The sequence below is a fragment of the Ranitomeya variabilis genome, chromosome 1, assembly GCF_051348905.1.
Source record: "Ranitomeya variabilis isolate aRanVar5 chromosome 1, aRanVar5.hap1, whole genome shotgun sequence".
In the NCBI taxonomy this organism is placed as follows: Eukaryota; Metazoa; Chordata; class Amphibia; order Anura; family Dendrobatidae; genus Ranitomeya; species Ranitomeya variabilis.
Genome location: NC_135232.1, coordinates 796,830,899 through 796,848,094, shown reverse-complemented (window position 1 = coordinate 796,848,094; position 17,196 = coordinate 796,830,899). Strand labels below are relative to the sequence as shown.

General features: G+C 44.1%; 1 protein-coding gene across 2 annotated transcripts in view; it reads left to right on the top strand.

Moving 5' to 3' along the window:
- The window catches only part of HDGFL2 (HDGF like 2), a 112,351-nt gene that overhangs the window by 26,265 nt on the left and 68,890 nt on the right, over window positions 1-17,196 (top strand). For both annotated transcript variants that reach the window (XM_077273557.1, XM_077273550.1), the window contains exons 3-5: window positions 11,330-11,471; window positions 12,388-12,516; window positions 15,281-15,358. In XM_077273557.1, the coding sequence (XP_077129672.1) occupies window positions 11,330-11,471; window positions 12,388-12,516; window positions 15,281-15,358 (349 nt within the window). The remainder of the gene's footprint in view (window positions 1-11,329; window positions 11,472-12,387; window positions 12,517-15,280; window positions 15,359-17,196) is intronic.

The window sequence follows — 17,196 nt, the reverse complement described above, 5'->3', positions numbered from 1 at the left end:
TAAGTCGACAGGTTGCTCCAAAAGCCATATTGTGACTTCGGAAATCAGTCTCATCATCTGGAAAATGCTTGCCCTTCAAAAATAACTTAATTGTTGGAAAGAGGTGGAAGTCTGATGGTGCGAGGTCGGGTGAATAAGGGGGATGCGGTAGAATTTCAATGCCACCGGAGCATGCTTCCATTTTGGCAACAAGTGAGTTATGAACTGGTGCATTGTTTTGGAGAAAGCGGACACCTTTGGTGAGCATGCCAAATCTTTGCTTTGATGGCCTCCCTCAATTTCCGCAACAGTGAAGCATAGAATGCCCCAGTGATCACGGTACCCTTTGCTAGGAAATCCATCAGTACTACTCTGTGATGGTCCCAAAATACTGTGAGCATGACCTTGTCTGCCGAGGGTTGGGCATGTGCCTTCTTTAGAGGCAGTGAGTCATGATGCTTCCATTGCATCGACTGGACTTTAGTGTCAGGATCATAGTGATGGACCCAGCTTTCATCTTGTGTGATCAGTCTGTTGAAAAAGTCCTCCTGGTTTCCATGGCACATCGTCAATAGAGTCTGAGAGCATTCAAGTCGTGCCTGGTACTGGAAAGGTGTGAGCAGCCCGGGGAACCCAGTGAGAAGATACCTTATGCATGTGATGATGGTCTTGGTTTTTTTTTTTTTTTTTTTTTCCCTCTACAGACCCCACACTAATCTTGACATTTTGGGCTAGGTGACGAATGGTTACCGTATATACTCGAGTATAAGCCGAGATTTTCAGCCCAAATTTGGGGGCTGAAAGTGCCCCTCTCGGCTTATACTCGAGTCGCGGGTGAGGGGGAGAGGGGGCGCTGAGGCATACTCACCTGCTTCCGGGGCTCCTGGCGCTGTCCCTGCAGTCCCACGGTCTCCGGGTGCCGCAGCTCTTCCCCTGTTCAGCGGTCACGTGGGACCGCTCATTAGAGAAATGAATATGGACTCCACTCCCATAGGGGTGGAGCCGCATATTCATTTCTCTAATGAGCGGAAACTGTGACCGCTGATAGAGGAAGAGGCTGCGGCACCCGGAGACCAGCTGTCCGGGGGAAGGAGCGGGACGCCGGGAGCAGGTAAGTATTACATATTCACCTGTGCGCGTTCCCCACGCCGAGCGCCGCTCCATCTTCCCGGCGTCTCTCCGCACTGACTGTGCAGGTCAGAGGGCGCGATGACGCATATAGTGTGCGTGCCGCCCTCTGCCTGATCAGTCAGTGCAGAGAGACGCCGGGACGGGACGCTCAGGAGCTGCAAGCAAGAGAGGTGAGTATGTCATTTTTTTTTTAATTGCAGCAGCAGCAGCAATGGCACAGCTTTCTATGGTACACCTATGGGGCAATAATGAACGGTGCAGAGCACTATATGGCACAGCTATGGGGCAATAATGAACGGTGCAGAGCACTATATGGCACAGCTATGGGGCAATAATGAACGGTGCAGAGCACTATATGGCACAGCTTTCTATGGTACAGCTATGGGGCAATAATGAACGGTGCAGAGCACTATATGGCACAGCTATGGGGCAATAATGAACGGTGCAGAGCACTATATGGCACAGCTATGGGGCAATAATGAACGGTGCAGAGCACTATATGGCACAGCTATGGGGCAATAATGAACGGTGCAGAGCACTATATGGCACAGCTTTCTATGGTACAGCTATGGGGCAATAATGAACGGTGCAGAGCACTATATGGCACAGCTATGGGGCCATAATGAACGGTATGGAGCATCTATTTTTATTTTTGAAATTCACCGGTAGCTGCTGCATTTTCCACCCTAGGCTTATACTCGAGTCAATAAGTTTTCCCAGTTTTTTGTGGCAAAATTAGGGGGGTCGGCTTATACTCGGGTCGGCTTATACTCGAGTATATACGGTATGTGTCGATTTTTCCAGAATGGCGACCTCCACTTTGCTGGATGGTGTATTTATCAATAGCAGAGTGGAGTCGCCCTGGAATTGGAGCCGTTTGCACTGAAGTCCGACCACTTTTTAATTGACGATGTCCATTTTTTTACTACATCATACGATGGGGAATCATGCATCACCATAAACCTCTTTCACTTTTCTGTATTCCACTGGGTTCACTATCAAACCTCACACCACTGCAGCACCTGTAAAATCAAGACCGTCATCAGTTCTGAGTTGCGAATTGGCACGTAATCTATAGATTTATATAGTTAAACGTGCAGTTTCAGCATCCTGTGATAAATTGAAGTAGGGGATGGGAAATCTTTAATGAATGTCATAGATACAGCTCTGGCAAAAATTAACCCCTTCATGACCTTGGGGTTTTTCGTTTTTCCGTGTTTGTTTTTCACTCCCCTCCTTCCCAGAGCCATAACTTTTTTATTTTTCCGTCAATTTGGCCATGTGAGGGCTTATATTTTGCGGGACGAGTTGTACTTTTGAACTACATCATTGGTTTTACCATGTCGTGTACTAGAAAACGGGAAAAAGAAATTCCAAGTGCGGTGAAATTGCAAAAAAAAAGTGCAATCCCACACTTGTTTTTTGCTTGGCTTTTTTGCTAGGTTCATGCTAAAACTGACCTGCCATTATGATTCTCCAGGTCACTATGAGTTCATAGACACCTAACATGACTAGGTTATTTTTTACCTAAGTGGTGAAAAAAAATTCCAAACTTTGCTAAAAAAAAAAAAAAAAATTGCGCCATTTTCCGATACTCGTAGCGTCTCCATTTTTCATGATCTGGGGTCGGTTGAGGGCTTATTTTTTGCTTGCCGAGCTGGCATTTTTAATGATAGCATTTTGGTGCAGATACGTTTTTTTTGATCGCCCGTTATTGCATTTTAATGCAATGTCACGGCGACCAAAAAAACGTATTTCTGGCGTTTCAAATTTTTTTCTCGCTACGCTGTTTAGCGATCAGGTTAATGCTTTTTTTTATTGATAGATCGGGCGATTCTGAACACGGCGATACCAAATATGTGTAGGTTTGATTTATTTTTTTTATTGATTTATTTTGATTGTGGCGAAAGGGGGGTGATTTAAACTTTTATATTTTCACATTTTTTTTAACTTTTCTTTTAACTTTTGCCATGCTTCAATAGCCTCCATGGGAGGCTAGAAGCAGGCACAGCACGATCGGCTCTGCTACATAGCAGCGATCTGCTGTTCGCTGCTATGTAGCAGAAAATCAGGTGTGCTGTGAGCGCCGACCACAGGGTGGTGCTCACAGCTGCCAGGGATCTGTAACCATAGAGGTCTCAAGGACCTCTATGGTTACCATTCGGAAGCATCGCCGACCTCCGATCATGTGACGGGGGTCGGCGATGCCGTCATGTCCGGCCGCCCGGCTGGATGCGGTAGTTAAATGTCTGCGTTTGACAGCGGCATTTAACTAGTCAATAGGCGCGGGCAGATCGCGATTCTGCCCGCGCCTATTGCGGGCACATGTCAGCTGTTCAAAACAGCTGACATGTCCCGGCTTTGATGCGGGCTCACCGCCGGAGCCCGCATCAAAGAGGGGCTTCTGACCTCTGACGTACTATCCCGTCCGAGGTCAGAAAGGGGTTAAGAGACCACTGCAAAATTTTCAGTTTGTCTGATTTTTCTCTTTGTAGGTATATTTTTGAGTAAAATGTAAATTGTTCTTTTATTCTATAAACTACTGACAATGTCTCTGAAGTTCCAAGCAATACATTTTGTATTTATTTTCTGAAAATGAGAAATTGTCAAAATAACAAAAAAATGCATTTCTTGCAGACCTCAAATAATGCAAAAAAAAATAAAGCTTCATCATGTAGAAACAACAACACTAATGTTTTAACTCAGGAAGACTTCAGAAATCAATATTTTGTGGAATAACCGTGAGTTTTAATGACAGCTTTCATGCCTTTCACACTGCTTTTGGGTGACCTTATGCCACTCCTGGTACAAATTTTTAAGCAGTTCTTCTTTGTTTGATGGCTTGTGACTATCCATCTTCCTCTTGATTACATTCCAGAGGTTTTCAATGGGGTTCAGGTCTGGAGATGGGACAGGCCATGACAGGGATTTGATGTGGTGGTTCTTCATCCACACCTTGATTGACCTAGCTGTGTTGTATGGCGCCTTGTCCTGCTGGAAAAAACAGTCCTCAGAGTTGGGGGAACATTGCCTGAGCAAAGCTAGTAAAGCTAGAAAAAGCCTTTCATCAATGAGAAGCAAAGGAGAGCTAGGCTGAAGTTTGGCAAAGACCATAATGATTGGACCATAGAGGACTGGACTGGAGTAAGGTAATCTTCTGAGTCTAATTTTCAGCTTTGCCCAACACCTGGTTGTCTAATGGTTAGATGGAGACCTGGAGCGGCGTACAAGCCACAGTTTCTGGCACCCACTGTGAAATTTGGTGGAGGATCAGTGGTGATTTGGGGATGCTTCAGCTAGGCTGGAATTGGGCAGGTTAATCTTTGCGAAGGACTAATAGAGCCGCACACAGTTATCCTGGAAAAACAGTTGATTCCTTCTGCTCAGGCAGTGTTCTCCAACTCTGAGGACTGGTTTTTCCATCAGGACGATGCGCCATGCCACACAGCTAAGTCAATCAAGGTGTGGATGAAGGACCATCACATCAAATCCCTGTCATGGGCAGCCCAATCTCCAGACCTGAACCCCATTGAAAGCCTCTGGAATGTAATCAAGAGTAAGACTGATAGTCACAAGCCATCAAACAAAGAGCTGCTTACATTTTTGTACCAGGAGTGGCATAAGGTCATTCAAAAGCAGTGTGAAAGACTGGTGGAAAGCATGCAAAGGCGCATGAAAGCTGTAAATAAAAATCAATGTTAAACCACAAAATATTGATTTCTGAAGTCTTCCTAAGTTAAAACATTAGTATTGTTGTTTCTAAATGATTGAGGGGTTTTTTTTGCATTATTTGAGGTCTGCAACAATGCATTTTTTTTTTTGAGCATTTCTCATTTTCAGAAAATAAATAAAAAATGTATTGCTTGGAACTTGAGACATGTCAGTAGTTTATAGAAGAAGAACAATTTACATTTAACTCAAAAATATCCCTATGAAGAGAAAAATCAGACAAACTGAAAATTTTGTAGTGGTCTCTTAATTTTTGCCAGCGATAGATATAGATACATATATAGATATACGCTACCATTCAAAAGTTTAGGGTCACTTAGAAATTTCCCTATTTTTGAAAGAAAAGCACCGTTTCTTCCAATGAAGCTAACATTAAATGATTCAGAAATACTCTATACATTAATGTGGTAAATGACTATTCTAGCTGCAAACGTCTGATTTCTATTGCAATATCTTCATAGGGGAAGAGCACCACTAATTCCATGGTGCTGTACATGAGAAAGGTGTTACATACAGTTATACTGTAGATATCGTTTATAGTAAACAAATTTACAATGACGGACTGGTACAGAGGGGAGAGCTCCCTGTCCTTGCGGACTTATATTCTATGGTATAATGGGGAAGAGACAGAAGGTCGGGGGTGCGGCGGCTCTGGTGGTGGTGAGGCGGCAGCTCTATTTTTACATAGTCTCCTCTGTGTATATTGCCGTCCCTTATTATACAGTGCCGTCTCATGTACAGCACCATCCCTTATATATTGGATAGAGCCCTGTCTTTATTACATAGTCATGTCTCTGCACGTTCCCCCGCAGCTCTACACACACACACACACACACACACACACACACACACACACACACACACACACACACACACACACACACACACACACACACACACACACACACACACACACACACACACACACACACACACACACACACACACACACACACACACCACCTCTACGCACGCTCTCCCGCAGCATCACCGTCGCCGGCAGCTTCCTCTCTGGCACAGCCGCGGGGCTGAATGATGTCATCCAGCCGCACTGCTGTGTGAGACAGGAAGCGTGGGCCGGAAGCAGGACAGATTGCTGCAACTCCGCTGCCATTTTTTCTTGTAGGCAGCGGAGCTGCAGTGATCTCTCCCTGCCCGCCGCACATGAGGGCAATCTGGCCAGGGGCCCCCTGGAGCCTCGGGGCCGGATAAACAGGCCAGATTGCCCTCATTATTAGTTGCTCTGCAGGGGCCCTCCTCCACCTCTGGGCCCCAGTGCGGCCGCATCGGCTGCCCATGTGGTATGTCTGCCCCTGCCAGCAGGTGTTCTGAGTTTTACTATGCTTTCTGGTAACCTAAAACCAACAGTATCCCACATTTAGCTTGAAGGAAACATTATAGGGAACCTGTGAGCAGGACTGTGCATAGTAACATATCAACAGTGTCAGGTTGGTGCAGTTATACTAATTGAAATGATACCTTGGGTGTATTTGTAGTTTTCAGTTAATGATATGCCTGTGCTTCGGGCAGCCTGTGGGGGGGGTCTTTATGTGGTGTCAGGTGACCTGCCCTCTATTTTACATACTGCATAGAATATTGTGGGGTTAGAAAAATAAAAGTAACATTTAGCAAAATGGTGGCGGCAACACCTGCGCTGTAGCATGTATCGCAAAATGCATATAATATTGTTTGGTGGAAAAAAAAAAGTCATCAAAATGGCTGTGGCACATGTGCAGTAGCATCTGTTGCGTTGCGATAGATGGTACTGCACAAGTGTCGTTTTGCTGCTACCCAACAATATTATATGCATTTTGCGGTACATGCTCAAGCACAGATGCCCCCTCAATTTGGCTGAATGTTAATTTTTTATTTTTTTTTCTAGCCCCAAAATATTCTATGCAGCTTGTAAAATAGGGGCAGGTCACTGAATGATCAGTTACCTGTCAGAAGCCATACTGGTGAATACCTAAGCAGAGCACCACATGTAGACGCCCCACAGGCCGCCCCAGAGCACAGGCATATAATTAAAGATAATTAAAGATTGAAAATAAAGATTAAACAACAACCACAAGACTGAGTTCATCACCCCAGGTATCAGTGTAATCAGTATAACGGCGCCGACCTGATACTGTAAGTTACTGTGCACAATTCTGCTGACGGGTTCCCTTTAAATAAATTGAAGGGAAGTGGTCATTTTCCCCAAACATTATTAACCTGGAGAAATAGTTAATTTTCTCCCTTGTAGCTACTGAACTCCACTGTAACACTATTAGGACATGTTAAATGGTATTTGTAAACTAAAACCTTGAGTGATAAATACATAAATGATGTTGTGTTCCTACTATACTTTTCTTCTGACCGTTCCTCTCCTGGTTTTGACTTACGAATATAAAATACTGAGCATGTGATCATAGGTTAATCCTGTATCAGCACGTTAATAGCATTTGGGGACATGACAGGTTCCCTTTGGTGCTTCCCCACGTCCCCCAAACCATCTCATGTCTTCCACTCTTAATAGTTTCAAACCCACCCCCTTTTGGTGGCCTCTTGCTTTGTATGGTACCTTTAGTACTCCTTAAAACATTCCTTGACACTATCTGAAGTACATTTGGAGGTGCCCATGTAATATAGATGTGTAGTGGGAGTGGACCGTATTGGACAGCTATGCTCCTACTGCAGTGGGTGGGATTAACGATCACTCCAATTTTGGTCATTTAACACTTTTAGATGCTGTAGTCTATGCTGACCTCTTCTAAGACCTTATGTGATCAGTTGCATTTGGCATAGTGGAGCATTCCTCAGACAACTATTAGCCTCACTGATATTATGTGAAGCCGTGTAAATGTGTGGCGCCCACACTTAATACTGAATAGGTCGAGGTGTCCTGAAGTGTTTCCGTTTTTTCATAATTTGGTGTTTGCGTGTATAAATATTGGCCAAACACAGTCCACTCACTGCAAAGGTTACTCAGTTGCAACTGTAAAGGCTCCTCGCCCTTAATCGTCCACTCGCCGATCGCAATAAACAAATAAGCACATACCACAGCCTGTGACACATCAACATCATACTTATTGCTGCCACCGCTTGCCATTTTGTTATGCCAACCAGGCTCCTACCATGGGTAACACTTGTACACCCACACACCTAGCTCTCCAGTACCAAACTGGTAAAACTTCTAGCACTTATAGGGTAACACTGCTCATCTATACTCTCCCTCTTTGAGGTTGTGGGTACATTATGAATTAACAAACTTATTCAACTTTACATTTATTATACAAAAATGCTACAGTGCTTAGAAAAGTTACAAAAAGAACTGACAAAAATACATACTCAGCAGGCAAAACCGTACAAAAATAAAAAAACGATAAAGAAGGCTCTTACGGATTAGATCAGTGAGGAGACACTGCAGAAATTTGGACAGCTCTACAATACTAGTTGGTTTCCTCTGGGTCTGACAATGGAGGTTTCTAGAAATGAGATCTTAGGGTCATCCAGGCCTGTCATGGGTCTTCCTAATCAGGTCAGAGAAGGAGGATCTCTAATTACCGTATATACTCGAGTATAAGCCAAGATTTTCAGCCCACTTTTTTTGGGCTGAAAGTAACCCTCTCGGCTTATACTCGAGTCATACCCAGGGGTCGGCAGGGGAGGGGGAGCGTAGCTGTTTAATAATACTCACCTGCTCCTGGCGCGGTCCCTGCACGTCCCTGGTTCCCCGGCGCCGGCAGCTTCTTCCTGTAGTGAGCGGTCACATAGGTGTGGAGCCGCATATTCATTACTGTAATGAGCGGTACCATGTGACCGCTCACAACAGGAGGAAGATGCCGGGGAACAGACGTGCAGGGACCGCGCCAGGAGCAGGCGAGTATAACTCAGTGCGGATATTCACCTGCTCCCCGTTCCACCGTCGGCGCCGCTGCGTCTTCCACGTCCTCTGCAGTGACTCTCCGGTCAGAGGGCGCGATGACGCGATTAGTGCTCCTGAGCGTCAGTGCAGAGGACGGGGAAGACACAGCGGCGCCGACGGTGGAACGGGGAGCAGGTGAGTATAGCAAGTGCCGGGGACCTGAGAGGTGAGTGTTTTTTGTTTTTGTTTTTTTTTAATCGCAGCAACAGCATATGGGGCAAATATCTCTATTTTATCTTATGGGGCCATGTGCAGCATTATATGGGGGCAAATATCTCTATGTGCATCTTATGGGGCCATGTGCAGCATTATATGGGGGCAAATATCTCTATGTGCATCTTATGGGGCCATGTGCAGCATTATATGGGGCAATTATCTGTATGGAGCATCTTATAGGGCCATGTGCAGCATTATATGGGGCAATTATCTGTATGGAGCATCTTATGGGGCCATGTGCAGCATTATATGGGGCAATTATCTGTATGGAGCATCTTATGGGGCCATGTGCAGCATTATATGGGGCAAATATCTGTATGGGGCCATGTGCAGCGTTATATGGGGCAAATATCTGTATGGAGCATCTTATGGGGCCATAATCCACATTTGTGAAGCATTATACGGGGCAAATGTGTCTATGGAGCATCTTATGGGGTTATAATCAGCATTTTTGCAGCATTGTATGGGGCATATTTTAATATGGAGCATCTTAAGGAGCCCATTCTAAACTGTATGGAGCATCTTATGGGGTCATCATGAACTGTATGGGGCTCCTGATTCAATATGGATATTCAAAAACACTTAACCTACTGATGTCTCAATTAATTTTAATTTTATTGGTATCTATTTTTATTTTTGAAATTTACCGGTAGCTGCTGCATTTCCCACCCTAGGCTTATACTCGAGTCATTAAGTTTTCCCAGTTTTTTGTGGCAATATTAGGGGGGGCGGCTTATACTCGGGTCGGCTTATACTCGAGTATATACGGTATATATATTAAAGGGAACCTGTTGCCCCCAAAATCGATGATGAGGTAAGCCCACTGTCATCAGGGGCTTATCTACAGCATTCTGTAATTCTGTAGATAAGCCCCCGATGTTACCTGAAAGATGAGAAAAAGACGTTAGATTATACTCGCCCAGGGGCGGTCCCGCTGCGGTCCGGTCCAATGGGTGTCTCGGGTCCGCTTCGGCGCCTCCTATCTTCATTCTATGATGTCCTCTTCTGGTCTTCACACCGCGGCTCCGGCGCAGGCGTACTTTGTCCTGTTGAGGGCAGAGCAAAGTACTGCAGTGCGCAGGCACTGGGCCTCTCTGACCTTTCCGCGGCGTGAAGACCAGAAGAGGACGTCATGGAATGAAGATGAGAGGCGCCAGAGCAGACCTGAGACACCCATCAGAGCGGGACCGCCCCTGGGTGAGTATAATCTAACGTCTTTTTCTCCTCTTTCAGGTAACATCGGCGGCTTATCTACAGCATTACAGAATGCTGTAGATAAGCCCCTGATGACGGTGAGCTTACCTCACCATCGATTTTGAGGGTGACAGGTTCCCTTTAAAAAAAAAAAAAATAGTTTTAGGGGATATAATTTTAATTTGTGATATTATCCTACATGACCACCTTAGTGGAATAATATCACCACCATCTTTCCAAGCATGTCTTTTCCATTCTAGACATGCCAAATATGTCTGATATAGCCATAATTCTGGTTGATATTACATTTATATGGTTTTCCAAGGCCAAAAAATCTTTCTGCTTGATACTACAGATAGTGATCTTCCTGATCAGATACAGTGGGTGAAATAAGAAGTATTGAACAAGTCACCAATTTTCTAAGTAAATACATTTCTAAAGGTGCTATTGATAAGAAATTCTCGCCAGATATCCATAACAACCAATCCAATCTACACAGGCAAAGAAGTCAAACCATAATGTCTATAAGTTAAAGGGTCTCTGTCTAAGCACAGTGACTGTACAAACAAATTACAGGCGATCTGTGCTCCATGGCGGGGATATTTATTTAAATGCCCCATTCCACTTGCTAGGTTTCGCTCTGGCTCTATGAAGCCAGAGCTGTCAATCAAAGAGGGTGGGAAGGTGGAGATGGGGGTGGTGAAACAAGCAGGTAAGTAGGTGTATGTAAATTATCGGCCACGTCATGATGAACTGAGAATTAGTTTGAACAGTCCCTCTCTGCTCAGTCCCTTTTAAGTTATGTGTAATAATGGGAAATAACAAGCTCTTGTGCCCGGGCACCTGTAGGAGCATTATGCTACAAGACCGAGGTTTTTTTTCTTATGTGAGAAAGCAGTAAAACTTAATTCTAAACTAGGTATCACCCTAATCATATTGAATTGCAAATATGTTTTTAAATGTCTTTTCTCCATTAAACAGGTATTGGCAATCAGTGTTTGGCCCCAATGAGTTAATTTTTGTTTTTCTGCCTATTGGTGCAGGTCCCAGAAGCGGACCCCTATAGTCAATACACTATTTGTCACCTATCCTATGGATGTTATTACTTGGGAAGTAAAGTGTAATGTGTGGGTGTGTGCATATACAGTCTGCATTTTTTGTTTCTTCTCCTAGAGCTTTTTTGGGTGCAAAGGATCTCTTTCTGTATGATAAATACAGAGATAAATATGGCAAACCTAACAAAAGAAAGGGATTTAATGAAGGTCTTTGGGAAATTCAAAATAATCCAGATGGCAACTACAAATTTCCAGCTCCAGTAAGTATGAATGTTCTTAAAGTGATTGTTATATAGGTTTTTCCACAGAATGTATTTATGGGCTATGTTTGTCGCAGGGTTGACCAATGGAAGGCCCCCAGAGATGAGAATTGGGCGCCTGTGTGTATGGAGCAGTATCGTACATATGCCACCGCTGCTGTATACGCTATATATGGGAGTACTGAGGATGGAGATAAGTGAACACTGTTCTCAGCCATCAGTCTCTGTCAGGCAGTGAATAGAATGGTGGTCCACTGCATACTACTCTATTCACATGGGATTTTGGGCCCCTCTTCTTATCACCTGGAAGGGGCCAGCAATCTTCTGTCTTGTGAATAGCTAATAAGTATGGTTAGAGTAGAGAGAACAATGTAGATGCTGTGGTAGTCCTTGTAAGACTTTGTGTATTTTCTTGGAGTGAGTACCCATTTGGGGACTAACTAACTTCTCTTTTTTTTTTCACGGTTACTTTCAAAGAACCTTAAAATTCTTTCACACTGCATTTAGGTACCAGTCAGTGGCCCATCTTGGCTTATGTCCACAATCACACCAACCCCCCCAAAATGGGGCATATGCGTCGCCTGGGCCTTAGACCATAATGGTGCCGACAGAGCGTACATGCACTCTGCTTTGCATTGTTTTCTGGCGTATACACCTGCTGGAGGCTAACACCCAGACACAGTCTACTACATCTGAGTGTCCGCATCCAGTAGGCATACTCGCCTGGAAATTCAGCATGGCAAAGCGTACATTTATCATTTACGGCCCCATCGGCGCATACGTCCCAATCCCGTGGGGGTTTGGACGTAAGCCACTGAACGGGTGCCTAAATGCAATGTGAAAGCACCCTTAACATTTTGTGTGTGTGTATATCTGGGCTCTGGAAACATCATTGACAGTAAACTTTTTTTTTCAGTCAACCAACTCCTCCGATAGTGAAGCACTTAATGAGAAAGAATGTGATGAGGAAAAACCGCCTGTTGTAAAGTCTTCATCATCAAGTGAAGATGAAGGCAGTGAAAAGGAACAGCCTAAGGCTGCAATGGTATGTATTCCCAAGTCTGTGTGATTCAGTGACCCCCACAAGGCTAAAGCTTCTGTCGTGCCTGCATTGCTTTTCATGTGGGGTGGGGATAGGCTATGTTCAGATCTACAAGGGAAGCTTTCTGTTGTAGAGCCTTTCATATTTGAGGAGGAGACTCCCACCGACTGCTTAATAGACACCACCCTTACCGACCCCCAACAGTGCACAGCTAAGGAGATTAGAGCACAGTCCAGAATACAGATTGAGTAGAAGGCATAGGCTCGTTAATCCACGAAAGTTGGAGTGATTACCTTGTAGATGTCTGGGTTGTGGGTAGGTGGCATAACTGCTTATTTAAGAGAAATTTGGCAAACTTGAAATTAGTTTTTAAGAAGCCGATGAATGAAGAGTAAAAAAATTGTAGTCTATGGACAAATCAAACAAGCAATTCCATTTCTAGTCACAGTAGCTTATAGAAATATATTAACATACGAAGAAATAAATGGGGGGGGAAACGTGGGGTCCCCCTAGTTTTAATAACCAGCTAAGGTAAAGCAGACAGCTGGGGGGCTGATATTAATAGGCTGGGAAGGCGCAAATATCCATGGTCCTTCCCAACCTAATAGGACCAGCCCTCAGTCGCCTTAGAAATAGCACATCCATTAGATGTTCAAATTCTAGGGCTTAGCCCCAGCTCTTTACGATTGCCACCACACCAGGGCATTCGGGGTAATGGGATTATCGGGTTGATGTCAGCTATGTAATGTCCACTGACCTAAAGCTCACGGGTTAGTAATGGAGAGGTGTCTATCAGATACCCCCCAGTAAAGAGAGAAGAAAAAAAGTTGCAAAAACAAAAATCTTTATTTTGAAAATAAAAATCTCTCCATCAGTTTCCTTCACCCCCCCCCCCACACCCCCATTGATTTAAAATAAATAAATAATCGCCATAGAGTCCACCGTAATCCAAACGCAGGTCCCATGACGATCCCAGTCTTCTTCATCGCTGCTCTCCGTGAGAACTCGGCTGCTGTTAGCTGAGGTGATATCCGTAAGGTTACCTCAGTAGTTTACAGCGGCCAATTCTCATGAGGGCAGCGCGAGTCCGGACTGATGAGCTGTCGCAGGGGACTGCTCACCATTTTATTTTTTATTTTTTTAATTACTAATAAAAGAAAAATAGTAAAAAATAAATGAGAAAAAATGACATGGGGTTCACTTATTTTTTAATAACCAGCCAAGGAAAAGCAGACAGCTGTGAGCCGGTCTTTTTATGCTCGGAATGTGAAAATATCTATTGACCTTTCCTGTCTATTAATATCAGCCCCGCACCTGATTGCTTTGCTTTTGGTTATTAAAAATGGGGTGGGGACCCTAATAAAATTACATGGGGGGGTATCCCCTATTTTTAAAAACCAGCTAAGGCAAAAAAAACCTAGGGGGGGCCCCATGTCATTTATTTCTCAAAAGAAAAATACTTTAAGTAATAACTGAAAGAAAAAAAAAAAAAAAAAAAAGGCAAATAGTCCGAATAGCTGTTTTTTTTAAATAACTAGCTAAGGGAAAGCAGACGGCTGTGGGCTTATTTAATAATCTGGGACTGGCCTTGCTTATTGGACCATTCCTAACCTACAAATATCAGCCTGCAGCCACCCCAAAAATGGCACATCATATTCCGGCATTCAGCCTTAGCTCTTCCCGATTTTGCCCTGGTGTGGTGGCTTTCGGGGTTGTTTTTGGGGTTGGCAATGGAGAAGTGTTAGTCACACACCCATTACTAACTCAGTAGTAAAAATAAACACACACCTACCTTAATTTGAATAAAGACTCTCTCAGACTAGCCCTCGTTAACAAATTTATTAATAAAATGATCCCACAAAGTAATCCACGTTCAACTTCTTGGTCTCCAACATCTGTGGATAGCAGTAAAGCTACTGCTATGTGCAGGCATCGGTTGATTACTACTCTCATCAGTGTCGCCTGCTCTCACTGCTATCAGCGAGACCAGGTGCACGATGATGAAAGGAGTGTAGGAGTAGTTAACCTTGTATTAGCCGGTCACAACTGCTGGTTCGCACGCTGTTCTTGTGACAGCATGGGAACCCAAAGCAGTCTGCGATACCCAGCGGCTGTTACCGCCAGTCACACCGTTTCCCACGCTGTCACGCCGAGGACCACTTGGGATCAGCCTGCTGTTCGGGATCAAGTTCAGGTACCCGAACAAAGCTTTAGTTAAAAAAAAAAAAAAAGTTTGATGAACCCGAAAGTCCACGGGTCTGTCCATCCCTAATCAAGACTAGTATTGATAAAAGGTGCAATGGTAGAAGATGCATCAAATTCATTAAGAGGCTTGTACACGAGTTTTGGTGAAGTTTTTAGCTGTCGTGCGCCACCTCGAGATTTATTCCGGTCAGTGTACATTTGTGTCATAACTTGTGCCTCTTGTCAAGTTAATAATGAGGAATTTGTTGGCTGCACTCATCCACATCCTCTTCTAGGTAAGCTCCACCAAGTTTACATAATGCAGGCAGAGTTTTCAGGCCTGGAAAAATATCACAAACCTTTTGCTCAACCTAAAGTAGTCTAAAAATGTACAACTTTTCAAACTATATTTCTGCTAGAGTTTAGGTAAAAAGCCTTTGAATCATGGCCTTAATTCTTCCCAAAATGAAGAATGTGTGCAAAATCCTGAGTATAGACCATGTCGCTGTTCTGGAGCATAAGCATTTCTTTTTCTTTTTTTTAATCTATTTTTCTATTTTATTTCTTTTACTTTTTTTTACAGCCTCCCCAGCAATCCTCAAGTGAAATGGATCCTGATAGTGTTTCTTCATCCGAAGCAGAAAATTCTGACAGCGATAAGGTGATCTTTGATAAATCAGATATTTGTGCATATTGTTATGAACCAGTGCAGTTCTTTCATAGACGATTGCCCAACCATCAAAAACAAAATGTAAAATATATGGTAGTCTGTAAAGGTAATTTGAGGTGCTTTACTATTTTATCAGAGCGGAAGACTGACTGCAGTTCATCAATAGTCTGTCAGGACAGTCAGTGGTCGCTCTTTGGCTGCAGTCTGTACGTGGTTCTAAAAGTCACTTGCTGGGAACAGCAGCACAGACATTGCTGTGGGAGGGGAGTATCCATTGTTTTTTTAATTGAGGTCCTGAATTGGTTAAGTTAGGGTTCTCAAGTAGTGGACAACCTCTATTATCTATGATAATATGGCATTACTGCCAAGGAGTATACCATGATTTTATCAATCCAAACATGGAGCACTATGCCTTGATAGGAAAAAAAATTAGAGACGGCGGGGAAAAAAGGGTGGGATGGGGTTGTTGCCTCCTGTCAAAGAGTGGACACCGGAGAGACCATGCAGAATCCCACCACTGCCACCATTTTGTCAAAGATCGCAGCCTGGGAGATCATGCAGATCCACCCGCTGTTATATTTGGAGCAAACAGCCATCTACTGCCCCTATCGTCCGGACAATTACACAATTGACCGATGATTAACGGAGGAGACCAGAGGCTGTTTCCATGAATAGGCTGGTTTTCGGGAAACCAACAGTTAGCGTACGGTATTTACACCTCCAATTCCAAGTCATGGAATATGTGTAGATACCCCCAGTACGATCACTGCTAGCGCTAAGGCTACGTTCACATTTGCGGTCTGCGCCGCAGCGTCGGGCGCCGCAGCGTCGCCGCATGCGTCATGCGCCCCTATATTTAACATGGGGGCGCATGGACATGCGTCGCACTTGCGTTTTGCGCCGCATGCGTCCCTGCGGCGCCCGCGTCCGGGCGCAGAGGACGCAGCAAGTTGCATTTTTGCTGCGTCCAAAATCAATGAAAAAAAGGACGCATGCGGCGCAAAACGCAGCGTTGTGCATGCGTTTTGCTACGTTTTTGTTTGCGTTGTGTGTTGCGGCTCCGACGCTGCGGCGCACAACGCAAATGTGAACGTAGCCTAAGACAACCCAAGACTACCTGTTGCAACCACCAGTCTATTTTTATACAGGCTAACTGGAGGCCTGGTTCTGGTAGCGTATGGCTTCGGGGTTTGGATTACAGAATGATTAAATTTAATCCAAAATAAAGGACCGTGTTTAGAAAAAAATAAATATACAAAAGATTTTACAAAAAAGACAAAACAGCAATGCAGCATATACAGTTACTTAAAATTAAACTGATAAAACAAAAGAAACTTACTGTGATGATAACAGATATGCTTCGGCCCAGCGAAGGAGAGCGCTTCAATTGGAAAGCATCCAGTGAACAATAATCATGCATGCACTGATATGCATCTCTCTACATGAACATGGATCCTAATTTGTCTTGATCTTTTATCAGCACCTGAGTTACAGCCACATACAGGCCTGTGATGACCTCATGTGGACTGGGTTGTGGGATGTCCTCAGCCCTTCAGGATTTTATGTAGTTCCCACTTATACAATAACTTCACTCACTGATGAGCGCAGAAGTTTGAGATCGCCGCCAACTTTTTTATCTGGATTTAATTGTTACCCAGAGACAAAGCATGACATGGCTGTTGTCGGTTATCAGCCCACTACGGATTTGTGACGTATAGGCAGGGGTTATGATTATGAAAAAACATGCATCATCTTCCCCGATTCATCATGAAGCTGGAAATTTATGTCCCATCCTTATCGGATCTATACGAACTCCAATATTCATTATT